Genomic DNA, 24,407 nt, shown 5'->3' with positions numbered 1-24,407 from the left:
ACCACCACCGCCCGTACCTCAGTCACCACCAGAAATGTCTTCCGTTGTCGCCATAGGCTTCGGCGCCGCCGCCGCCGCTTTCCTCGTATGTTTCGCCTGTTCTTTGGCAAGACCATAGCCACCAACATCAAACTTGGTCCCTCGTCGCACATCCGCCAGCAGCTTCCTTACCGAGTTCAAGCTAACGTCGAGCGCAGGGCCGAGCAGGTCTCGTTGCCTGGCGACGATCCCGTGGCGGCGTTGGTGCCATGGGCAAGGCTTTCTACAAGGGCGGTTTCGAGCCCAAGATGAACAAGAAAGAGGCCACCCTCATTCTCTCGCTCAAGTACGGCATTCCCTTGTCCAACGTGAACGATGCGCTGCGCCATCCCGTCCGTCCACTGACCTCGTCGTCCATGTAGCGAGCGCGCCATCAACAAGGACAAGATCCGCAAGGCCCACCGAACCCTCATGCTGCTCAACCACCCCGATCGCGGTGGTAGTCCTTACCTGGCAACCAAGGTCAACGAGGCGAAAGAGTTCCTCGACAAGCAATACTGAGCCGATGCGCGGGTCAGCCATGTCGAATGGAACTTCCAGACGTCGCCTCCTTGAATTCCTAAATCGTGTTCGACTCCCAGCATCCCTTGCTCGACTGGTGGCGGTCAAAATTTACACTGGGCGGCAGAGGCGCGTCACCTGTATGTACATGTACGATATGCGGTTCACATAGCGATGGCGTTTGCAGACTTGATTTTGTTCTGAGAGCTAGTTAGAGCAGATCGGACGGGGTACCGATTTTTCTTCCCGCCCGACATGATACTTATGTCTGTCATAGTACATGGTCCCACGCATCAATGCCCAAGTTCTCCCCTCAAGCCTACACTACGTCTTTACTTGGCTCACTTTCTCCCCACCATCATGGCCGGTACATACTCTTCGTTTTTGGCCACGGCCTCCTCCTTGCGCAGCTGCTCCACTGCGAGGCCGATCATGGCCCGCATCGTGTACACCGCATCGTTGCCGGCGTTGTGTAGGTTCTTGTTTTCAAACCCGAGTTCGTTGAGCACCGAGCGCAGGCTCCGGCTTTCGTTGGAACTGCACCATTCTTGATGCAGCACAGCTGTGTCGATTTCGCCAATCATGCCGGGGAGTTTGAGCACGTTCATGCCAATGCTGGAAAGGAACTTGACATCCTGCTTCGTGTCGTGCGCGACGAAGACAAGGTCAACCCTCCCGTTCGTGTAGGGTGCCAGAATTGACTTGATCGTCTCGACCAACTCGCCTTTCGTCGCGAAACTGCTCGCGCTGGCCATTCCGTTAGCATCCACTCTTGCGTCGACCCCGGCGCGACGGGAACATACCCGAAATCGAATGCGTCGGGGCACCCGTGGACATATTTGTGGTTCACCAGTCTAGAGTACTCCTTTGTGCGAATGTGACACGCTTGTATCTGATTCCACCATCCTGAGCCGCTCTCACCTACCGCCGTCCCCCGAATGGTGTCCGTGTCCAAGATGGCGATTCCTACTTCCGACACCGGGTGAGGGGGGAACTCAATGGCCTCAACATCCATGCATATGAAGACAGTGCGACGCGGGCTCTTCTTCTCGAGATCAAGGTAAGCCTGCACTTTCATCATCATCTCTTTTCGGTCCGACGCCCTCTTCTTGGCTCGCTCCAAGGCACTCTGTTCTTTGTCCTTGTACTGTGCATATTGGTTCAACTTGTCCAGCATGTCCATGAAGGCATCTTGCTCTCCTTTCCGAGCTGTCTTGAAGCTGCTGGTATCGTCTGCAGAGGCTTCCGGGTAGATGAGGTTGTCGAGGCTTCGCTTGCCTTCAGACTGCTGGAGGAATCGCGGCTGGGGGGTCCCGTCTTTGCCAAATTTAAGGCAGAACCTCCGTCGATTTTCCCCCATGGGTATTTTCAGGGCGATGGAGAGTTTTTGGTTGATCTCGTCCAAAAAATCCTCAAACTGAAACGTCGGTACGAGAAGATGCGGTCGATCCAGTGTCTTGATCGGATCATGCAGGTAAAAGCTTGCAAATCAGCCATGATCGATGTACTGGCGGATAGGCCACTCACAAGTCCCATTTTCGTCCGTCCATGATATTGTTGAAGAAGGGACGGGCCTACATTGTGATCAACATGAATCAGATCGTAGTAGGGGAAAAGAGAATCATGGCTTACACGAGGCTTATTGGCCTTTCCGATGAATCTATCTGGATATCTCACAATCATGGCCCATGGGCAAAATTCAATGATCGCGTTGTTGATGTCGCCAACCCGAAGAGAGGAGCTGTCATGGCTCGCGTTGGCGAGAGACCAGTCCTGTGTCGCTTGCGTCACTGGTTGCCCTCCGAGCTTTGCTGGGGAGGAGCTTGCCCCCAAATCGTCACTGGAGTCGTGTCCATGTTCGGTTTGCCATTTCTCCCCATCCGTCTCGAAGTTCGTTGGCTTTTCAACCGAGTCGCGCTGCTCGTTCTCCACCTCTGACGGACGACGAAGGCGAACCGGCAACCCTAGGATTTGTTGGAGCTGTTCCAGGTTTGCGTCAAGAATGTTGTCATTCATTTTGGTGACGTTGGATATGTCCAGCAAAGGAATCCCTTGTATTGCTCGTTGCAAGATGGGCTGCGAAGCGAAAATGCGTCAATCGAAACCAGCAATGAGTAATTTACCCGCTCATGCCCAAAACGTAGATTCGATGACTGAGGCAATTCAGGCGATGTAGGAGACTGTCTTCCATGTGGGAAAAAAAGGAACGGGAGGGTAGCAAGCTGGTTTGACGACGGAGAGAAGGACAAAGCAGCGAACGGCAGATGTTCATGTAGGTGGAAGGAAATAACGGGGACGCTGCAAAGCTCGTAAATGAGTAGAGAGAAACAAAGGCAGCTGCTACTGCTAAGCAACACAACACACATCAACCAGGCAGTAATTCACTGTTTTATCATTCCCATACTCGTCGTTTGGCTGTGTGCATTTAATTGGATATCTACAGGCAAACAAGATTCTCTTTGAGAACCCCCCTCGGCTACCTGAATTTGAAAAACTATTGCAAACGGGTTAACGTCGATTGAACGGCTCATCGTCCATGGCTCGGCCGTTGGAGTTTCTCACCTCTTTCGCCTGCTCATCCGTGACGTCGGATATTTCGGATTCCCCTTTGCTAATCAACCCCAGTGGCGGCTTCTGCATTTGATACCACAGTTCCCTCCTGTCTCCTCCCAGCTCCCCGGAGAGCAGACTCTTCTTGAAGTCGGTTACGAAGGCATTGTAGAGTCCAGGTTCCTCCGCATTCGTCAGCTCCTCCCGCATGACGCGGAGGCACTCCAGGGCCTGGGCGTCCTTGCTGGTGCCAAAGCTGTTGGTGACGAGCGACCGCACAACGGTTCCCATCTGCTTTGCGATTGGCCGAATCGAGCTCGTATCTGATGCGCCTGCCAAGGCCTGCTTGAAGTCCGGGATGGGGTTCTCCTCGGATACCTGGCCATTCTTGCCATCACCAAGCAGCGCATCCACATCCAAGCCCGAGATGGGCTTGACAGCCTCCCTGTTTCGCCGGCCCTTTGCCTTGGGCGGCACTGCAGGATGTTAGCACCGACGAAGCCGCGGCAAGAGGCAAGGAGCCGCACCTTTTTTCACTTCTGCGGCCTCGATCAAAGCATCTATTCGCTCTTGCACCCTCTTCACCAAGTCATCAGGGGGAGCAGAGTGCAGAAGGAGCGCAGGGGGCATTTTCGAAATCGGCCGATCTGGATGAGCCGCTCGCGTCTTCACCGCATGGTTTATGCGGTGAATTGCTGGGTTGAACGTTTCATCCATCGGCATATGGTCGGCGGCACCACTGAGAATGTCAGCGCGAGCAGACGCGTGCGGGCGAAGTCGAGGGACGGACCTAGATTTGGCATATTCCGTCAAGTCCATCGCATCAACGTAGTCGCTCATTGCCTCGTTCAGCTCATCCGAAGGCAACAGTCGGTGCTGGGTGAGCGTCTGCCCGCTCACCGTCATGACCTTGTCCAGGGGCGGGAATCGGTAAGCGCGAACGTCCTCCGCAAACGGGAGAGGTACGTCGTAAAGGCACTCAATATCATTATCAATATGTGGAGCCAGCAGCACCAGTTGCGGCTCCTTGCCGTCTTTCGTGACGAGGCGAGCGATGGCATACGACTCAAGTTCCGAGAGCGCCCATACCAAGGAAGATAGAGCGATTTCCGACCGCTCGTCAAAAGCGCGTGCGTGCGTGACGCAAGCTTCGCCCATGCTGAGGAACGGTTCGTACTACGACGGTCGGTCAGTTCATTCGGCAGATGGGCTTTCTGGCATCATACCGAGTTGAATGGGATAAATCCAAGGATTGAAAAGCATTTTTGCGTCTCCAGTTTGGTGATGTTGTGCTCCGACTCGCTGATGTGCACAGCCGTCCTCCCGTATTCGTAGCCCTTGGCGAGCGATTCAAACTCGACGTCGCGCTTGCCGCCTGGGGCCTCCGGGTCGTCGACCTTGTATGACCGTGTTTGTTTTGCCGCGCAGAACTCGACGCCTTCCATGGCGTCATCGTCCAATGTCTTTGTTGATTGGGTGCTGGCAACCTGCTCGGATTTGACGACGACGGTGCTTGCTCCCAACGGACGAGCGAGGTGTGTCTTGAAGTATCTCTCGACATTGATGCTCATCGAGGGCGACAACTCCGGGTTTCCTAGAGTGAGGAGGCCATCGTAGGTCTTGTACGGCTTGACGGTCTTGATTCGAGGCATCTCGAGCTCGTCGATGGCCGCCGCCATGGTTGCAAAGTCTCCATTGTCGCACTTGCTCACCAGAGCTCTCAGAGCCTTCTCATTTGTGGCCTGCGAAGAATCCATTGGCAAGGAGAGCACAAGATATTGGCAGGTGGACGTACCTTTACGGCGGTCTTGTCTTCCTCTTTGTACCCGAATTCGGCATCATCAAAGTCGACACCGCTAGGTGTTCAGGTCAGCAGTGCCAAGCGGCGAGTCATGGGAAATTGAAGACGAAAGATGCATACAGGACCGTCAGCGATATCTTGGAGTCGTTCATCTTGTTTGCTATGTCGTCAACGTCGTCGGTGTCCAGCTCGCCTTCGCCATCGGTGACGAGAATAATTCTTCGCATGTATTTGAGCTTCTTGGTAAAGGAGTCGATCATGTCGACGGCCACGACGACGGCGGAGATTGCATCGCCAGACGATGTCTGGTTGACTTTGATGTGGGACTGCAAAGACCGGAGGTTGGGCATCGTCATCTGGCCCAGCTCTTGGAGGACCGAGATATTTTCGTACCCGTCATCGGCTTGCAACTGATTGCTGGTCTCATCCGTTCGTAGGCCGAGAATACCAACACACAGCGTCTTGCGGTTGGCGGCGACAATGTCAGTTATCCTGTCCCAGACGTAGCGCATGCTCCAATCCAAGTCTGATTCGTTGCGGCCATTGTTTCGGTTGACCCTGGCCATGGACGCGCCAAGGTCGAGAATGAAGATTGTCGCTTCTTTTTCCGCCATATTGGACAACAAAGGCAAGGGCAGACTATGAAGCAAGAGGCAACCGTTCCATCCACCCGGTTTCCCTCTTACGCGTGTGAGACGATGGGAAAAGTGAGCTGAACATTGAGCTGTGCAACTATCGAGATGACGTCGCGCGGAATAACGCGGCTCAGTCGCGAGGCCACGTGATCGAGACTCTGACGCACACGAAGTTGCTAAATGGGTGCCATCCCGACCCCCGCCCTGGGCGTAAGTACTTGTACCTTACTGTGCGGAGTATACTGTACTTGTATTACTCCGTACTTACCGCAGAACAAGCAAGTAGGTACTTACTTACACGTGCAGGTGCGCTGTGACCAGCTGCGACGACGACAACCTGTCTCATTCCCCCTCATTCACCGATACATCCTTGGGGTGCATCACACGACGAATACAATGGCAAACTCTGTTATTTTCTCCATGGCGCCGTACCATGTTCTCTCGTACGTGTTCGCACTGCCAAGGCATTGTCTATACCGTTGCGCCGCCTGCCTTCCTGCTTACAGCTAGCCACAGTTACGGGACGTTGTTAGGGACATCCTTTTGGCACGTATGCTGCCGTATCGCCACTTCCACGCATGAGCCTGCGGGTGCTGACGCATGATCAAGTCTTTCATCAATAGCCCTGTGCTTTTCAAAACTGTTGAAAGACCAGCTTTCTCTGCGGTGCAGAGTTGCCTCTTCCCCGTCTACTTTGGCTTGCAGACGGCCCTGCCAGCAGTGCTAGCTCTATCCTTTCCAGGCAACTCGCTGGTTGGAGTTCCCTCCGGCTTATCCGGCCTGTTTCATGCCTCTAAGCGGTGGAATTCTCTCGTTCCGATTGCCATCATGTTCTTTACTGGCCTTGCGAATCTAGTCGTCCTGCAGCCTGCGACGGCCAAGACGATGAAGCAGCGCAAGGGTCAAGGTGTGTTTGCCATTTTGGTCTGCGATTCGATCTAGTGACTAACCAGTCGCAGCGAAGCGAGACGGCAAAGACTACTACGCTGAGGGCCCTCACTCGGAAGAGATGCAAATCTTGAACAAGAAGTTTGGCATGCTGCACGGCATCTCGTCGTTGCTCAACCTCGCCACGTTTTTGGCGACTGTTGCATACGGCTTCACCCTAGGTACTCGCATCCAGTCCATTGCCGACAGAATCTGAGTGGATATTTTGCGAGTTCTCATCCACACTGTATGCCGTCAGAGAGTGGTGCTAGGAGTAGTCGCCCTTGGAGGGCTGCGTACGTACCTGGAACCGGGACAAGCATGAGAACACCTCCAGCTGGAACAGGTGATACGAGGGAACAGTCTCTACCTCGTGAAGGAAAGGGATATTCATATGGAACCGGAACTTCGTCGGGCATTGATAGTCAATACCGAGGCACCTTCCATGGTATATTTCCGTCATCTGTCCAACATATACCTTGGGTCGCCGATGGCCTGGAACTTGTACTCCTCCAACGTCTCTACGACGCTGTCTCTGGGATTAGGTGATACCAGGTAAGAGTGATCCTGTGTAAGAGGTCTCGTTTCATTTCGTACTTTCCTGCGAATGCACCTCATGTGAGGCCACAACTCACGACGGCCTCGCCATCGTACGTGGGATGGACAATGGCTACCATGCACGGAGGCGTTCCGTGGCAAAGCAAACAGATACAAGAGGCCCCGATTGCATGGTTTCATGTCTGTTAGAAATTCATATTCTTGCATCTCCGTCCGCCTGTTCCCGCACGGATGCAAACTCCTCGCTGGGATTGACGGACGGACGTCGCCGCAACAGGTGCCTGGAGCGTCCAGCTCAACTTGAAGGGCGTTATCATGATTCCTATAATACGGCCTACGTATTTACCTCCTTTCTCAGGCACTCGCATTCCTACGGTAGAATCGGTACTAGGCAGGTAATGGACTCGAAAAAGCACGTCGAATACTGCCATAGTAGTTGAATGTCCCTCGGACGATGGCGGGAACCAGAGAGTGCCGCACCAGATTGTCACCTATACGAGGCGCAACGCCCTCGCGGTGGCAATTCATTAATAATACCTGTCTGTAACTCTACGCCGTCCTGACAGAAAGCCCAACTACCCACTGTGTTCTTGGTACCAGAGGCACTGTGCAGCAGCTACACAGGTACGTTTTACCAGCACGTGCTCGCAGAGCATGGAATACTAGGTAGCAAACTGGTGCACGGCGAATATTGGTCAATGGATGCTGCTGTTATTCATTGCTTTGACAGTTCCAGCTCTGCGACTCCAACAACCTTCCTGGACCAAACATCAATTTCACTTCACAATCACATTACCAAACTGTTTGCGATGTGTTTCGGTGATTCCTCTGGCCTGCTAACTCGAATAGTGAAGAGGAGTACCGATTAGTGCCAGGATCTTGCCCTCCGCTCCTGTTGGAACTGTTGCCTCGTCTCACTCAATCATGCATGTACGTCATGCCGGGTGGGATGCAACAGTTGGTCTGACTCATGACTAATCAGATCAATTCCATCTTTTTCGTTGTCCATGGACGACGATCCTATCGCCATGTTCCCTCCACTTCCCATGCCGGCAGATTTGCGATAGGATTTCGTAGCGAAATGGCCTCTATCCCAAGGCATCTTACCGGCGACAAGGCTGCCACAAATGAATTCATTGACAAGTTCGACGTGAGTTCATTCACCCGACACCAACCAACCCAACCTGGGCGACCTGTCTCGAAGCCCCACGCTCATGCACTCAAACTCGCTTCTAGACTTTTCTGTTCGACTGCGACGGTTAGTCCTCACCCAGCCCGCCTTTCCCGAATGCGATGGCAAGACTCACTCGCTCAAAGGCGTCTTATGGTCAGGCGACCACGTATTCGACGGCGTTCCCGAGACCATCAAGCTGCTTCGCTCGAGGGGCAAACGCACCGTCTTCGTGACCAACAACTCGACCAAGTCGCGGGCCGATTACGTCAAGAAGCTGCACGGGGCCGGCATCCCGTGCGACGTAGATGACATTTTCGGCTCCGCCTACTCCTCGGCCGTCTACATCGCTCGCATCCTCAAGCTGCCTCGTGGAAAGAACAAGGTCTTCGTCATCGGCGAGGCTGGCATCGAGCAGGAGCTCGCGTCCGAAGGCGTGCCCTACATCGGTGGCACCGACCCAAACCTGCGCAGGGACATCACGCCGGCCGACTTTCAGGGCATCGCGGATGGGTCCCTGATGGACCCGGAGGTCGGCGCCGTCCTGTGCGGCCTCGACTTTCACATCAACTATCTCAAGCTCGCGCACGGGCTGCACTACCTGCGCCGCGGTGCCATCTTTCTCGCGACAAACATCGATTCCACGCTGCCGATGCATCACAACATCTTCCTCGGCGCTGGCTCCGTCATGATCCCGGTCGCGAACGCCTCAGGCCAGAAGCCGCTCGAGCTAGGGAAGCCAAGCCAGGCGATGATGGATGCCATCGAGGGCAGATTCCAGCTGGACAGGTCGAAAACCTGCATGGTCGGGGACAGGCTCAACACCGACATCAAGTTTGGCGTTGACGGCATGCTGGGGGGTACGCTTCATGTCGAGACCGGAGTGGACAAGCGGGAGGATTGGCAAAAGGAAGACGCCATCGCCGTACCTTTGTACTATGTCGACAAACTAAGCGACCTTTACGATGCCGCATGACAAACAGCAGACAGCAGACGATGCGCCATAGATCTCATGATGAGCCGAACGACGCGACGGCCGGAAATGAAAGGTCATCCATCGTCCTCTGAACTTGTGCACCCAAGCTGGGATAGACCGCAGACCGGCCGCTTCAACCTTCAACCCACGGACATGTGACTGTCATTCCTGCTTCCGGCTTTCTTTGTCCTGCTGGCGCTTGGCCGAATCCCGCGCTCGGATCTGGTTGGCACTGTATGGAGGAGGCTGGTATCTCCGCAGAGACGTTGGAATGAACCTGCCCACTTGCTTCTGGTACTCGGCATACTCGGCATACTTGCTCGTCGTGATGCTTTCCGTCAACCACGTCGAGCCTTGGAAGAGGAGAATCAAGCTTGCTGATCCGGCGAGCGTGTAATTGCACAGCGAGTTGGTACCGTGGCAGCCCCATAGGTACAGCACCAGCCAGATGGTCTGCTCCGCGAAGAAGTTTGGGTGTCTGCTGTAGGCCCACAGGCCTGACGTGTTGAATCCCCGGTCGAGGTCGGCCTGGGTCCATCCAAGGGGCAACTTTGCGTCCTGGTAATACTTGTGCTTTGCAGTTTGGTATCCTGCATGGCGTTAGCAAACCGTCAACAAGACTTGCCGATGTGACGGAGACGCACTCCACTGCTGCCCATCGCTGAACCATTCGCTGACGATGAGTGCCACCTCGGCGGAGAAGTATGCGACATCAGCCGCCGTGACCTCGGGCTCATGGTGCGCGGAAAGCAGGATAGCGTAGGCGGGCACGCAGGAGATGGCGAACAGAAGAATACTTTGCATAAACGAGATGAAGGTGACGTTGAGGACGAAGAAGAGGACGGCAGGAATCTTGCTCTTGACGATTTCCCTACAAAAACAAATCAGCCGTGGTCCGGCCCGGCATGGCAACGGGAAGATGAACCATCTGTAGTCCTCGGAGCCGATCTGATATCCGCCTCTGCGCCAGTAGTTGAAGGTCAAACGAATCTACTCGCCACTGTCAGCCTTCATAGCATGGGGAAACCAAGGAGGATGGCTCCCTACACTCCAGAGCGTGGTGAAAGCGGCCACCAGATCAATGCGGCTCGTCGGCAGGCCTGCCTGACGAGCCCAAATAGCTAGGTGGATGACATAGAGATTGGGGAGGATGCTCCAAAAGCGATCGACCTGGGAATAGTTTCGGTTCGCCTCCGAGGCAACAAGGAACACGCCGGCGAGGAAGAGGGAGATGGCAAAGCCGGAGATGAGCGGGTTCGTCCTCGCGTACAGCTGCCACACGTCATCGAGGCTCCGAAGCTGGAGGAGCTGCGACGGGAGCTCGTAGAGCTGCGGGATGAAGGGCTCGACTGATAGAGAATAGTCGATGCTGTCCCCGACGGAATGGAGGATTGGAACAGACATGGTGTGCAGTACCACCTAGGGCGGAGGAAGCAAGAGTGAGTGTTGTGAAGGAGATGGTTGGTATCAATTTTCGCTGGCCTCCCACGATCGAGCAGCCGAGGCGCCTCAGACAGTGAGGGGTTAGCCTGGATTGAGCTACGATGCTCTGCCACTGCAGGGCTCTCAAGGCAAATGAGGGGAGGGCTGGTGTTGGCTGAGCTGGGTGGCTGGGTGCGGCGTTCACACAACGTTGATCTACAGAGTACAAGGAACCAACTGTAAATGCTGTACGGAATTATACGGTAGCATATATGACTTTTATTGCAATACAAACCGGAACGTGCTTGCTATACACATACGGAGTACGCAGGTAGTATTTATGGTTCTGTAATTCCTCCGTATGTGCTATATAATACAGCACTGGGCACTACGTATTAGGTACGGAGTACAGTAGTACAGCACGTACAAGTAGTACAGTTCTTGCATTGCGTAGTGCTCCTGGTAGACTTAATACTAGGTACCTAGTACATAGTAGTACTGACAATACTTACTAGTATGCTACAGTAGTAGCAGTACTGGTGTCTACAGTGCATGTAAGTACTATTAGGGACTAAGGTACTGGCCTCAAGTACAAGTACTTCCTCCATAGAAGAGCAAGTGTTGACTAAGTAAACGTTTGTACAATGTAGGTGGCTAGTAAGTACAAGTACAAGCAAGTACAGAGTATACGTTACGGAGGATTGATACTTGTAATTACTTACAACTAAAGTAACTTACCGTTGGTATCCACCTTGCCATCAGTTTTCGAGCTTCAAGCATGACGGCATTCACCTCTGGCATTCTCCCAACTCTTGATACGGATGCACACGGATGGAATGTCACTTCTCAGTGCTTGCATGCGTTATCAACACCCTGGGGCCCCCTCTCTCACGGGCTGACTTCTCAAGACCTGTGCAAGATAGCCATTGCCACTGATCGACGGATGATGTGGGATGACACGACGCGACACCTGACGCGTTCAACCTGACACATCGGTGCAGACATGACAATTCAAAGAATAGGAAGATGAGAGTTTTGTGCGTGGCGGAGAAGCCATCCATATCCAAGGCTGTTGCTGGCCATCTATCCGGGGGAAGCATCCGAACAGTGAGTGCGCAAATAGGGTTGTCAGACAGGTTGATTGCCGATGAGGACGTGTGTCAGTAACCACAAGTCTCGCCCAGCACCCTACACGCAGCCAGTACATCAAAAACTATGCGTTCAATTTCGACTTTGGACAGCCGTGGGGGGAGTGCGATGTTACCATGACTTGTGTCAGTGGCCATCTCACCAACGTCGAGTTTCCGGCCGAGTACAAGAATTGGAGCCATCCTCCTCCCGAAACTCTCTTCGGTGCCAACATCATAACGAGCATCCACGAAGTAGGTACACGATTTCAGAAAAAAACACCCCGAAACGCCTTGGTCTCATCAAGAGTAGGACAAGAAGCCGATCGCTCAGAACATTGAGGAGCAGTCCCGATACTGTCAGCTTCTCGTCATCTGGACCGATTGCGATCGCGAAGGAGAGCACATCGGTCAGGAGATTGTCAACGCAGCCAAAAAGGGCAACTCTCACATCCAAGTGAAGCGTGCTCGGTTCAGCAACATCGAACGAGCGTACGAAGGCCCACCCACGATGTCGCACGTTGGTGACGGATCGACTGACTGCCGCCACATCTAGCCACGTGCTGTCGGCGGCCAGACGGCTCGTGAACTTGGATCAGAACCAGATCAATGCCGTGTCGACGAGGATCGAACTGGACCTGCGCATCGGCTACGCCTTTACTCGTTTCATCACGAACAGCCTTCGAACGCTCGGAGGGCCCTTGGCGGAGTTGACGCTGAGCTACGGTGAGCCGAGGGAAGAGGCGGGCCACCGGCTTTCGAAGTTTGCTGACTCTGCCCGGCTCTCCAGGATCATGCCAATTCCCGACACTGGGCTTCGTCGTAGACCGCTACTTTCGCGTCAGGAATTTCGTGCCGGAACCGTTCTGGAGCATCAAGCTCACGCACAAGCGGGAGGGAAAGCAGGTGCAATTCAGCTGGGCCAGAGGTCATCTCTTCGATCGGATGACGGCCGTAGTCCTCTACGAACGTTGTCTCGAGGCTAAGAAGGCCAAGGTATTGACGGTTCAGGAGAAGCCGACGCGGAACTTTAAGCCCCTGCCGCTCACGACGGTCGAGCTTCAAAAGGCGGCGACTCGGATGCTGCGGATGAGCGGACAGCAGGCCATGACCGTCGCCGAGGGCCTCTACAACAAGGGTTTCATCAGCTATCCGAGAACGGAGACGGATCGGTTCGACAAGGGCATGAACCTCAAGGCCTTGGTGCAGAAGCAGACGTCGGACCAGCGCTGGGGGCCTTTTGCCCGGCGCTTGGTCGACGGCGGCTTCCAGCAGCCGAGGGAGGGCAGGCACGACGACAAAGCGCACCCTCCGATCCACCCGATCACCTACGCGGCGCCGTCGGTGCTGAATCATGACGAGGGTCGACTGTACGAGTACGTCGTGCGCCGCTTCCTGGCATGCTGCTCCGAGGACGCCAAGGGCATGGCGACGGAGATCGAACTGCAGCTTGGGGACGAGAGGTTTAGCACGCGCGGCGTCATCGTGCTCGAAAAGAACTTTCTCGACGTCTACATATACCAAAGCTGGAACAGCACGACGGAGCTACCCAAGTTCACGAGGGGGGAAGAGTTTGAGCCAACCGAGGCCATGCTGTCGGAAGGGAAGACGGGGCCGCCAGGATATCTCACCGAGGCGGATCTGATTGCTCTCATGGACGCCAACGGGATCGGCACGGACGCGACCATGGCCGAGCACATCCAGAAGATCCAGGACCGAGAGTACGTCGCGACGATCGACCGGGCCGGCGCGACGACGGCGGGAGACGACGACGGGCCGGACGAGCAGCCCTCATCCCGAGGCGGACGAGGACGTGGGAGAGGCGCCGGCAGGGGGGGCAGGGGCCGCGGCGGGGCCGCGTCCGGAGGGCGAGGCGGAAGCCAGAAGGTCTTCATTCCCACCCAGCTCGGCGTCGCCCTGATTCTGGGCTTTGATCGGATGAACTTTGAGACGAGCCTCAGCAAACCGTTCCTACGCAAGGAGATGGAACTCAAGATGAAGGCCATATGCGAGGGCACCACGACGAAGACGGTCGTGCTACGCGAGAGCATCGCGCAATACCAACGGGTGTTTTATCAATCGCAGGAGCAGCTGCGCGTGTTAATCGAGGTACGCTGCGCCCGCCCGCACACGCACCCGGAGGGGGTTTCGCTGGTTTCTGACGACAAGATTTAGGCATGCCGAGAGTTTGTGTTTGGCCAGCCTCCACGGTGAACGCAAAGGTGGTGCGAGTTGGTGGCGACGAATGGCGGCACCACATCGGCGGCCCTTCTGTTGGGTCGGAGCCTTTTGCAACGAGACTTTCCATCCACCTCGAGGCTCGCACCCGACGGGCGAAGCGCCGAGTCCTGGCCGGCGGTGTCACCCCGCCCGCGCAGCGTAGTCGCGCAAGGAGAGGGAGGCTGTCCGGCCGTCGGGTGAGGCCGGGGCTGGTGAGCCCAGCAGAGGGGGGGGGCGGATAGGGTGGGCGAAGGACCAGCGAAGCAGCGACACTGACGATGCCCAACACCTGCACGACTGGTATGTGGTGGATCCGGAGCAAAGGCTTCTACCTATCAAGGTACCATGTGGTGACGAAGGGTATCTATCTATAGTAAGTAATACCTGGTGCATCTGCGTGTGACGTACATTTGCCCCGTAACTACAGTACTTGATCTGAGCACGATATTCGTGGAACTGTGGGCCGAGGTAATCGGAGCAGCGGAACAAACCAAGTACTTGCAGCACTCGTCCATGTGCATGTAGGGTTACATACCTACTTGCAATGCACCGACATTTCACGTACGGATATCTACGCACATCATCCACGTACGGATATCCACGCACATCATCCACGTGCAGATATTCACGTACTTGGGACCTACATACATGCACCTACATGTACTGCCCGACTTTGTGCCCCCGATGCCTGCGCAAGGCCGTCACGAAATGCCTACCTGGGAGGGAGCCCGTGTCCGAGGCTCGCTCTTTGTCCTGCACTACTTGACTGTACTCGAGCATAATTACGGGTTGGGGGTGTGCGAGGAGCACAAGCTCGCCATCGCGCGGCGCAAGGAATTTTGCGAACCAGCATGCATGCCGTACGGAGCCGAGTGCCTACTTGCACTGCTACCTTGCATGCGGTAGCAGCATGAACCGAGGCGGGAGGAGGGTGTCACTACGAGGTTTGCGAGGTACTGTGAGTCAGCGCGTCAGTGCGGTGCGGTGCGAGGCGAGGCAAAAATGCGAGGCAACGGGCTGCGCAGGCTTCCCGATCGGGCTGCTTCGGGATCCGACGGCCAATCAGCGGGGCGCACAGCATGAACGTGACAGATGCTGGACCCTTGTTTGGGCGTGTGCGATGAAGGCAAAGGGGGGAAGGTGAGAGACGAATCGAGGACGAGTTTGCCGCAGGCTGCAGCGTGCATCATCATTCCTCTGCCTGTACCGACGCCCGCCCCGTACGCCTGCTTGCCCATGTAAGTAAGTAGGGTTTTCTGTCGTCCCTCACCTCGTACCAGGTCATCTCGGCCGACGTCGGGACCGATTTGTGGGACGACTGATGCAGTTACGCACACAGTTCTTCTCCGTACAGTACGGAGTACTGGTACTTGCGTTGGTGGGTGGGTGGTGGGCTGCCGACGCGCTTGATGACCGTACATGAACATGTATGCACGTACGTACATGTACAAGTACAAACAGTCGGTTGCCTCTCACGTCATCCATCCATGTTGGCCAGCTCCACGCGGCACACGGTAGTTGAGAGGTTTGGTTCTGACGCGCGAAATGCAAAGAGAAAATGGACTCGTCGGCGCCTCCGAAATTCTGCGCCCGCACCTCCGTGTCAAAGTCTATCGAGGGCCCTTGCGTCGAGAATGTATCACGAGACGTGGGCAGTGGTTGGTCGTCAAAGGACACCGTCTCCATCGTCAATGTGGGCGCTAACATCGTTTGGAAACCGGGAGGCTTGGCCCAGACGCAACCGCCGACCTCGCGACTCGACCGCACGCCCGCTCCAGACAACAGCGGCTGAGCGGAGAGTGGAACCGATGGCAAGGTGGCAATGGCGATGCATCGTGCTGGCTGACCGACCGCAGCGGCGACAAAAGGCCAGCCGTGCGCTTTGTGACTGACGTTTATCATTCTCCGGTGAATTGGCTAGCAACGCTCAAGCATGACTGACGGGTAGCAGCAGCTCAATCGGCCATTCGTCTGGGTCGACAATTTGCTCCAAGCTTCGGCGGCGCAGACGTGCACGTCCGTACAAATGTTAGTGTGTACATGTTCCGTGGGCGTACTTGATGCTGCGGTGCAAGTACAATGTATTACCTTCAGGTGTACAGCTACCTACTTGGTGCTGTAGGTGGACTGGACCACCTGGCGCTGTAGGCGGACCGGACCTGGTGCGGTAGGTGTACAGAGTGCGTACAGTACATGCAAGTGGGTGGTGCCGCACAAGTATTACTGTGCATGTAGGTGTAGGTAGGTATACTTGTACTGGGCACTGGAGGTGTGTACTTGCATGTGCAAGTATTAATATTTGGTAGTGCTGCACGGAGTTCTGGTATGCTGCATGTAGTTGTACAGCACTGCACTCGGAGAGCATGTTCTCGGGTCTACCTACCTTTCCCCCCCCCGCCCTCCAACCCGTTTCGTGCCAGAGGCATATTAAGAGCCATCGACATGCCCTCTGCACAATGGCTTGTGAATGAGTGAGTATCGAGTACGGAGTACAAAGGTACGAGGTCGAACTTCATTCTTGAAACTGCTCGCTGAATGACGAATGAATGGATGGGCTGGCTTATCGCTGAAAAGTCACAAGATCTCATGGGCGCCCAATGAGGACCGCTTCGCCATCGGTGCGTCCACTTCCGCGTCGCAGCTTTCCTGCACCCACACCCGCCCTATGCCCATTCTACCCACGCCTGCTCTGCAGTTGGCCAACTAGCGGTGGGACGTAACCTTAACTTTCCCGCTTTAGGCACCAACCGACTGAACGGAGAACCGATGTATTCCGTAGCATGCCAGCAAAACGCCAGACCATAAACAGATACAATACTTATTTACGTACTTGTGTCGCAGATAATACTGGTTGGTTGGTTGTGCTTGACCAGCTGACAAAGCGAAATGGTGTGTCGCTAGCACCGAGGGCAGCGCGAGAAACTGCCCTGCCCTCGGCCCCCCCCCCCCCCCTCTCCTCCCCACCAGTTGTCTTTCCCGCTTGCGTCGCCTGGACCTTTGATCGTGCGACTGTGGGAAGCAAGGGAAAGGAAAGGGCAGCACGAATGACCCCGTACATGTACCAACGTTGGCTGTATTGTATCGTCGGTTAGTAGGAGCCATACTGCCAGTATGCCTGCATGTACTTGTGTACTCCGTACCTGCTGCAAGTAAGTACAGCACTAGCATGTACAGGTACTGCTGGATGCCTTGAACCAATACCTGTCGCGTCGCGGACTTGCCACTCAACACGAGGTACCTTGGGGTACGTCGGTACATGGCTGGCTGGCTCCTCCGTGTACTTCATCGTCCACGACAAACCCTCCCTGCCCTGGCTTTCTTTCCCTTCTTCAACACAAAATCAACAACGCAAAACAAACTGCACGATTCCCATCGAGAATCACCCGTCACAGTCCCAGAGGATCACGCGCCAGCCTTGCCTGATACATTGCCTCGCCCTGCCAGAAACGTAACGAAGCCGTTCAGCACTCCCGCTACGGCTCAACACCGCTTCAGGTACGTACCGATCCGTCCCCCGTCCACCCTGACTCGACCTCGACGCCGGCCGATGCCGACGCCGGGCGAACGATGACGACGACGGGACGAAATCCGTCGTCGGCATGCTGGCCGTCAGGTGGCGCCGACGCGTGCCGACCAATCCTCCTCTCCTCGGACGGGTGACGTGAAGGAGTTGGAAGCACTCTCGCTGACGGAGGGTTCGCGGCTAGACGTCGTTCTGAAGCACCGGCAACGAACTCTCATCATGGCTACTCTGGCATCGGCTGCTCGTGACATCCCCAAGGTCGTATCCTCGAACCGAGACAACTTAGCTGTTGTAGCGGATCGGAACGACTCGCTGGCTGTGACACGTTCTCACACCCTCCCGACCCCTCCCAACTCCATCTCTCCCGCCCTGCCCGCCCACGGCCTCCGGGCTCAGCTCCAAAAGGCCAAGCTCGATCCCATCGACTCCGACTTGGACCTTCACGACAACCCCAAAGGCCACGACCGGTCACTGTCCCCGGCCTCCCACGAGGCGTCGGGCGCCATCACGGCCACGATGCTCGCCAAGCACCACCTGCCCGACATCCTGCTCAACCACGGCCCGCTGGCGATCCGGCACATCATGGGATACCTGACCACGTCGGTCCCGGGCTTCTCGGCCATCCCCCCGGCCAAGGCCCGTCGCCTCGTCGTCGGCGCTCTGGAGGGACGCGGAGGGGACGGAGGAGGCTCGGACGGAGGCGTCGAGTATGAAAAGGTAGGTTGGGGACGGTGGGATGCCCGCCGACGAACGGCGGACTCGCGCAGACGTCAAGGCACCCCGCCGCCGCGGCGGAGCGGCGGCCCCATTCCCATCTCCGCGACGGGCGGGAGGGCGCAGGAGAGGGGCGGCAAGCTCAGCGTCGCCCGATCCGTCGGCCAGCTGTCGACGCACTTCTCCCACGACGGCCACGACGACGTTGACCTCATGGAGACCGAGGCCGACAACATGTCCATGGACGGATCGGCATCGGCCTCCTGCTCCGAGGCCCCCGACGACGACGTCGTCATGAACGACGACCCCGAGGATGTGACGGACGACGAAGACTGGGCCGCCATGGGCGCCGCCGCCCTCCGAGCCGAGTCGTACCCCAACATGGTGGCCGCCCATTCCGGTGGCAACCTCCGGCCGCCCACCTTTACTCTTCCCGGTGGCCTGCGAGCCTTTTCCGTCAGCTCCGGCCTCGCCCGACCACCCCCGCGACCGGCCATCGGCCACCTCGCCACCCTGGCCGGCACCTCGGATGCCCAGGAGCGCGAGGCCGTCGAGGCCCTTTTGCGGCTCGGCTCTGTATAGTACGAATTTGCATGAAAGGCGTTCTTCTGCCGGCGTCGATGACGGTGTTTGTTTTCCCCTCCATGGATTGGCCCGTTGGCTGGCCCACGGAATACGTGTCACGAAATCAAAGAGGCGGCGCCCTCTCGCAACTTATGCCGCTCACGATCACACCCTCCTTGTCGCTCCTCTCGAACGCGCGCGCTCCCTTTTCCTTGGACACGTCGGTCGTCGAGCGTCGTGGCCTCGTTTCACGAATCGACGGGCCCCTCTGCGCTCCTTGCTCGCCACTCGCCACTCGCCACCGTCGCGGCTGGCGACGCCGCGGCAACCGATGCTCAGCAAGCGACGCCCGGATTCTCCTGCCGCGGCGACACACACTCTTGATGATGCTTGGTGCGAGGCAGCGCACCGATTTTCCCATGTCCCTCCCTCCCTGTCCTTTGTCCAAGGAATTTAGCCCGACAGTTTCGGATCTTGCTCGTTCCATCGGCGTTTTGCACATTGCATTCTTGCACATACGCTTGCTTGCCACTGGCGGCTGCCGAGGGTCACCCACCACTTGGACTCGAGGCCAGCCTTTCTTTCCCATCTTCTTCGTTTCCCGCGGGAATGGTGCACCGGGAGCCCCGTCTCCGTGCCCGCGGCGCATGGTTCTTTGCATTTACGCATTTAATATCGAATTGAATTTTCTAGGGTTGGAGAAAAAAAAACACAACATGCATTGCATATCGAGTTGGCGGCAAGTCTACCTCGGTGTCGTATCAGAAATACATGCACATACATGCTCTCGAGTTTCGACACACAAAATAACGGCGAGCTGGCGGAGGAGGCGTGGCGTGGGGGCTGGTGGTACGGGAAGGAGGGTTCGCAAAGCGCGCACCACCACGTACGTTCGCACCGGTTCGCAGTCGAGAGCACCAAAAAGATGGAAGGGGGATGCGGGCAGGGGGAGGTGTGAGTTTGGAGGTGACGGGGTTGAACGGTCTTGAACAAGGCTGGGTGCAGCGATGGAAGTCGGATGAGATTGTCTCTCTTGCGGGGGATATTTTTTACGCTCGAAAGTCATATCTGTTTATGTTTGTTCCCGGTGCTCGCCCTTGTCTGGCGACTCCGGTGCTGCGAGGATAGCTTAGCCGTCGGCGCCCAGCAGGACAACACACCGTCGTTGAGACGGAGAAAAAGGCTGGCTGGCAACCTGGGGGCGCATGTGTCGCGCGAGCGGGAACATGGTCAACCGGGTGACAGACAGAAAAACGAATAACGCAGATCGGCTTGGCTGATAGACGGCATGCCATCGAGAGACGTGATGACTTGGCCACGCTCTCCCCTAGAGGCGAACGCTGGAGGAGGTCCCTTTTACTTCGGCCAAAGTGCGCGTGCCTCTGCCGTGTTTGCCGATGCTGTCCGTCGATGCAATGCGGCAGAGTCATGCAGAGAAGCAAAGGCTAGTTCGTACGAGACTGGAAGATAGAAACTGGTATGGAAACGGTGACCGTTGCCTCGCAGTCAGCATGTATTCGCCATCGCCTTTGACAGGTACACCTAGTTGCCTACCATTCCCCTGCTGACTACTCCGTACCTACCTAATACATGGCCATGTACAGTAGCTCGTCGCTGCTCAGCAGGCATGTCAATCAGCTTGGTATGGGCGACCTGTAAGTACTAGGTATGGAGAAGATGCACTCTACCCAAGTACAGTAGCTGTACAACTACAGTACTGTACAGTACTTACTCCGTACTTCTGTGTACTTCTGTGTACTCGAGCACTCCGTACACTGGGTATTATAAGCATGTACAGAGTACTGTACGGAGTGCCGTGCTGCACATCGCTAGCAGGACGGCGCACGCAGGCGTACAAGTGCTCCGTGCTCCATACATCTCGGCACATTGTGTGGAGTACGGTAGGATAGTGGATGAATATGGCCAAGTTGGGGCATCGCGACGGCTTGGCTTTCAGAGTCTTGGCACGCCCAGTCCAGACTCCTGGCTCTTGGCAGTTTGTCGAGGTTCGCCGTCCCACGTACATGTACGAGTACTTACGGATACTTGGAGTCACCATGGTCCCCTGGCGTCGTGCATTCCTTCTGCCGCCGCATGCTCATGCATGTGTTGTACTTGTATGTGCGTGCTTGTATGCTGTGCATGTGTACGGAGCAAGTCTGTGGAATTACATGTACTGTACGGAGTAAATACTCCGTATGGAGTGCTCCGTACCTTTGTGGGTTAGTAAGATAGTAGTGGAAGTCTTGCTGCACAGCTGCGAACAAGTACAGTAGTTGTGCTGTATGTAACGGTGCACCATTGCCATTACCACCAGTAGTGCTGTGCTGCTACAGCTACCACGTAAGGTACTAGGCACATAATAGTACCTAAGGTACGGAGTACGGAGTAGCAGGTAATTACTTGCACCCAAGGTAATAGGTACAGCACCACTAAGTACCCAAGTAGATACTGTAGTTGTATTAGTGCCTACAACTAGTACGGAGACTCCGTACCCCCTACTTCCTGTACGTGACATGTACATGCAAGTACGTTAATAGTACTGTAGGTGCATCATGTCGGTCGTCGGTCGTCCGGGCTAATGCTCGTATTCGCCGCCACTGCAGGACCGGCAGGGCGCAGCATGGCAGGGCGGGATCGTTTTGGGCACGCACGGTAATTATTGCATGTGTTGTGATCTCTCAAGTACATTGTCTCAAGGCAGCGAGCAAGATGCTGATGCTGTTCCTCAGCCTGTACTCTGTACCTTTGAGGATGCGGAGCTCGCTGGTGGGCACAGGGTTGGTCCACGTACCTCCTACTAGGTACTCTAAGTACTAGGTGGTATGCTTGCTTCCCAAGCGGATCAGCACGCTGTGCACTATACTCCGTACCCGCGCAGTATTGATGCAAGTCAAGGGCAAAGGACGCAGGCACCACGACGCCTACCTACGAGCACATACAACTACAGTACATGCGCAGTACTTACTGTACATACCATGCAGCACGTAAGGACATGCATGCACTGCTACAGCTGTCAGCCTGTCGCTACATGTGCCGTACGGCCACGCCCGCCTGTTCCAGGCACTGCCGACAATTAATTACTACTGCCTACTTACCTGTAAATACCTGGAAATGGCCACTCCTGCTCCCTCCTCTGCTGCTGCCGTGACTAGCAGGGCACGGCATGAAAAGCGCGAGCAGCAAGATATGCTGTGCCGCACCATCCTTGCGCAGAGTTTGTCTGTGCCACCGATGAGCATGCCGCCACGATTTTTCATCGCATTGAACCCGCATGCGCATCGTGGTCCGCCCGGTGCCCTGCCTGGCGGTGGGATAATTCGTCGGAGAAGATGCGTCCAAAACGAAGCCTGCTTCTCCGGAGTCTCCGGCGGCGGGGGAAAGGCTGCGTGCTCATGTGGCGGCCCACATATGGCATCGAATAAGCATGGTCTGGACGGTGAGAAATCTGGCAACGCCCAGAGAAGGCCAAACCGGTTGCCAGTCCGACGTGTGGTGGCCGATTTGTCTTGGTGCGTGGGTGCATGGCCGAGTGGGTGAACGAATGAAAGGATGTGTGCGCCATGGGAGGGAGGGAACTCCGGAGCGTGGGCACGCAACGGGCGAGCGCACCCTAATTACCTGTACTTACTTCCGGTCCTAGTCGTCACCAGAAGCGTGCGGAGGGATTGGTGCGCGCTGCGTGCTCCCACTGGCAGCAGCATGCTTCGGCGCCGGCTGCGACGGACGATGGACCCTGGGAGGAGGAACTCTTGTGGGGGAGCGCCGTCGGTTCGCTCGCTGGAACTGAGCTGAGCCGGTCCGGAAGCGGCAAACGGACGCTCGCAAGTGTGCGGAGCAAGCTAGCAAGCAGCGTCATCAAGCCCGCTTCGCAGCCGTCCACATGAGTAGGTACGACGGCTATACTGTGCGAGCACATGTGTCATGTACTTGCATGTACAGAGTAGGGGTACTCCGTAGATGTGGCAGCGTTGGTGTGCATGCGGCACGGAGTGTTCGGAATACGGAGCACAGAGTAATAATACGGAGTACAGTGTGCGCGGTTGTGACGAGTACCAAGACTAGTGTGGTAATAAGCAAGTGAACTCTCCGTCTCTCTCGCTCGCACGCGGCTGGATAGGCGAGGGAAAGGGCGGGGGGGGGGGTGATGAGGTAGTTAGAGGGCAAGCGACAGGTCCAAATGAGAGATGCACGTGCCCGTACACCGTCTTCCCGTGCGTTGCGAAGATGAGCGCAACTGGATATACTGTAAAGTATAAATGCAACGTACGAGCGTGCACATCCGTCCCTTCTTGCTACCTACTTGGCCGGTCGGCGAGCATCGGAAACAGATGTTGTTCCAGCCTGGCCGACTCTGATCACCCACGCAGCGTTTTCGTATTCGCACGATGCCATGCCGTACCGCCTGGCAGGCATTCATCTATCTTGTTATGTGCTCGCATGCTTGCCGTCGTATGCAATGCCCACGTTTCAAGTCGGCGTCACTCGACTTGCCTCCGGCACGTTCGCCTGACCGGAGGCGGTGGCTCGGCCGGAAGCTTGGTACCACTTTAGGTAGGTACCTTGGGACGGCAGCCGTACCAAATTTGTACCGTCATGCTAGTCTACTGTAGAGCATGCAGGTAGGTATAGGTGAATTGGTACTCCGTACTCCGTACTTTGGTGAGATTAAGTATTACCAGGTTAGTACGGGCGGGCACCCAAGTGCTGAATACGTCGTATTACAACGAAGAACTATAAGTAAGTACTTACAGTTAATACTAAACACATACTCCGTACTTACTTGTACTTATGTTTGTACCAAGGCACATGTACATGTACCCCGTGCCTTGCAGAGGGCATCCTACTGCACAACTACTAGACTTAGTACCGACTGTACTCCGTACTAGGTACCTAGTACCTTAGTATGTACTTGTGTACACCTACTGTACATGTAGGTGTACAAGTACTGACACTCACACGGAGTGCATGTGCCGTCCATGTTTCACCGAGCTGCTCGTCCGCCAAAGTACAGTGCTTTACTCGTAATGACTCGCAAAGTATCCGACAACTTTAGAGGTCAATCGGGCTAGGAGGTCAGGCCATGTTCTCAGGGACATCCGTTGCGCATGCGGGGGGGCTCTGCACAACGGCGCCCATGTGCAGCAAGTACATGTACTCCGTACAACGTCCTTGCAAGTACGGAGTACGGAGTACCAAGTAATAATACTGGCACGAAAAAGTACTATAATAGTTGCAGGTGTGCTCCGTGCATAATCTCCGTACTTGCACAGTACACCTCCCGTACTCTGTACAAACACATATCATTACGTCACACCCACCACTGGATCACTCACCGGGACTCGGTGCTGGCCGAGGTACTACTCAAGTATCCGTACTTGCAGATGTAAAAGCACCGAGTAATACGGAGTACATGTACATGGATGTGCACTACCCCGTACACCTAGCGGTACAGTATGCCGCACTCACCCCGTACTGTCCAGCACTTGCACTTGCAAGCAAGTATTACAAGGCCCCCGTGCCTGGAACGGAGCACACTTCACTTCGTGCCAAGTACGGTGGACTTACAGAGTACCTAGCCACAAATTTACAGCTCCTCCTCTGCTATAACCAAGTAACACATGTACTAGGTAGTGCTGTACGGAGGTACAGTACAGTACTTTGCCTTGTAGTACCAAC

General features: G+C 55.7%; 9 protein-coding genes across 9 annotated transcripts; 6 read left to right on the top strand and 3 right to left on the bottom strand.

Annotated features, from left to right (window-relative positions):
* Window positions 1-34: 34 nt before the first annotated feature.
* DCS_01297 (mitochondrial chaperone) lies at window positions 35-540 on the top strand (the record flags this gene model as incomplete). Its single annotated transcript, XM_040798631.1, has 3 exons — window positions 35-85; window positions 198-325; window positions 402-540. The coding sequence occupies 3 exons, from the start codon at window positions 35-37 to the stop codon at window positions 538-540; spliced, it is 318 nt and encodes a 105-aa protein (XP_040659514.1).
* A 341-nt stretch (window positions 541-881) lies between these two features.
* On the bottom strand, window positions 882-2,556 carry DCS_01296 (uncharacterized protein; the record flags this gene model as incomplete). The annotated part of the gene is made up of 4 exons (XM_040798630.1): window positions 882-1,287; window positions 1,344-2,021; window positions 2,068-2,114; window positions 2,173-2,556. The coding sequence occupies 4 exons, from the start codon at window positions 2,554-2,556 to the stop codon at window positions 882-884; spliced, it is 1,515 nt and encodes a 504-aa protein (XP_040659513.1).
* Window positions 2,557-3,048: 492 nt separating this feature from the next.
* DCS_01295 (Spen like and like SPOC protein) lies at window positions 3,049-5,505 on the bottom strand (the record flags this gene model as incomplete). Its single annotated transcript, XM_040798629.1, has 6 exons — window positions 3,049-3,566; window positions 3,618-3,829; window positions 3,881-4,266; window positions 4,317-4,832; window positions 4,886-4,946; window positions 5,012-5,505. 6 exons carry the CDS (start codon window positions 5,503-5,505, stop codon window positions 3,049-3,051), a joined length of 2,187 nt encoding a protein of 728 aa, XP_040659512.1.
* An 849-nt stretch (window positions 5,506-6,354) lies between these two features.
* On the top strand, window positions 6,355-6,670 carry DCS_01294 (uncharacterized protein; the record flags this gene model as incomplete). The annotated part of the gene is made up of 2 exons (XM_040798628.1): window positions 6,355-6,433; window positions 6,486-6,670. The coding sequence occupies 2 exons, from the start codon at window positions 6,355-6,357 to the stop codon at window positions 6,668-6,670; spliced, it is 264 nt and encodes an 87-aa protein (XP_040659511.1).
* Window positions 6,671-8,092: 1,422 nt separating this feature from the next.
* On the top strand, window positions 8,093-9,158 carry DCS_01293 (4-nitrophenylphosphatase; the record flags this gene model as incomplete). Its single annotated transcript, XM_040798627.1, has 2 exons — window positions 8,093-8,161; window positions 8,286-9,158. 2 exons carry the CDS (start codon window positions 8,093-8,095, stop codon window positions 9,156-9,158), a joined length of 942 nt encoding a protein of 313 aa, XP_040659510.1.
* Window positions 9,159-9,320: 162 nt separating this feature from the next.
* On the bottom strand, window positions 9,321-10,562 carry DCS_01292 (DUF1295 domain-containing protein; the record flags this gene model as incomplete). Its single annotated transcript, XM_040798626.1, has 4 exons — window positions 9,321-9,748; window positions 9,803-10,029; window positions 10,084-10,148; window positions 10,206-10,562. 4 exons carry the CDS (start codon window positions 10,560-10,562, stop codon window positions 9,321-9,323), a joined length of 1,077 nt encoding a protein of 358 aa, XP_040659509.1.
* A 1,044-nt stretch (window positions 10,563-11,606) lies between these two features.
* DCS_01291 (DNA topoisomerase) lies at window positions 11,607-14,169 on the top strand (the record flags this gene model as incomplete). The annotated part of the gene is made up of 6 exons (XM_040798625.1): window positions 11,607-11,687; window positions 11,765-11,962; window positions 12,021-12,199; window positions 12,264-12,433; window positions 12,498-13,816; window positions 13,930-14,169. 6 exons carry the CDS (start codon window positions 11,607-11,609, stop codon window positions 14,167-14,169), a joined length of 2,187 nt encoding a protein of 728 aa, XP_040659508.1.
* A 3,500-nt stretch (window positions 14,170-17,669) lies between these two features.
* On the top strand, window positions 17,670-18,746 carry DCS_01290 (uncharacterized protein; the record flags this gene model as incomplete). The annotated part of the gene is made up of 1 exon (XM_040798624.1): window positions 17,670-18,746. One exon carries the CDS (start codon window positions 17,670-17,672, stop codon window positions 18,744-18,746), a length of 1,077 nt encoding a protein of 358 aa, XP_040659507.1.
* Window positions 18,747-21,842: 3,096 nt separating this feature from the next.
* Window positions 21,843-22,615, top strand: DCS_01289 (uncharacterized protein; the record flags this gene model as incomplete). The annotated part of the gene is made up of 2 exons (XM_040798623.1): window positions 21,843-22,240; window positions 22,372-22,615. The coding sequence occupies 2 exons, from the start codon at window positions 21,843-21,845 to the stop codon at window positions 22,613-22,615; spliced, it is 642 nt and encodes a 213-aa protein (XP_040659506.1).
* Window positions 22,616-24,407: the final 1,792 nt, after the last annotated feature.

Source organism: Drechmeria coniospora, chromosome 01, assembly GCF_001625195.1.
Source record: "Drechmeria coniospora strain ARSEF 6962 chromosome 01, whole genome shotgun sequence".
Lineage (NCBI taxonomy): Eukaryota > Fungi > Ascomycota > Sordariomycetes > Hypocreales > Ophiocordycipitaceae > Drechmeria > Drechmeria coniospora.
This window is presented reverse-complemented; position numbering and strand designations above follow the sequence as displayed.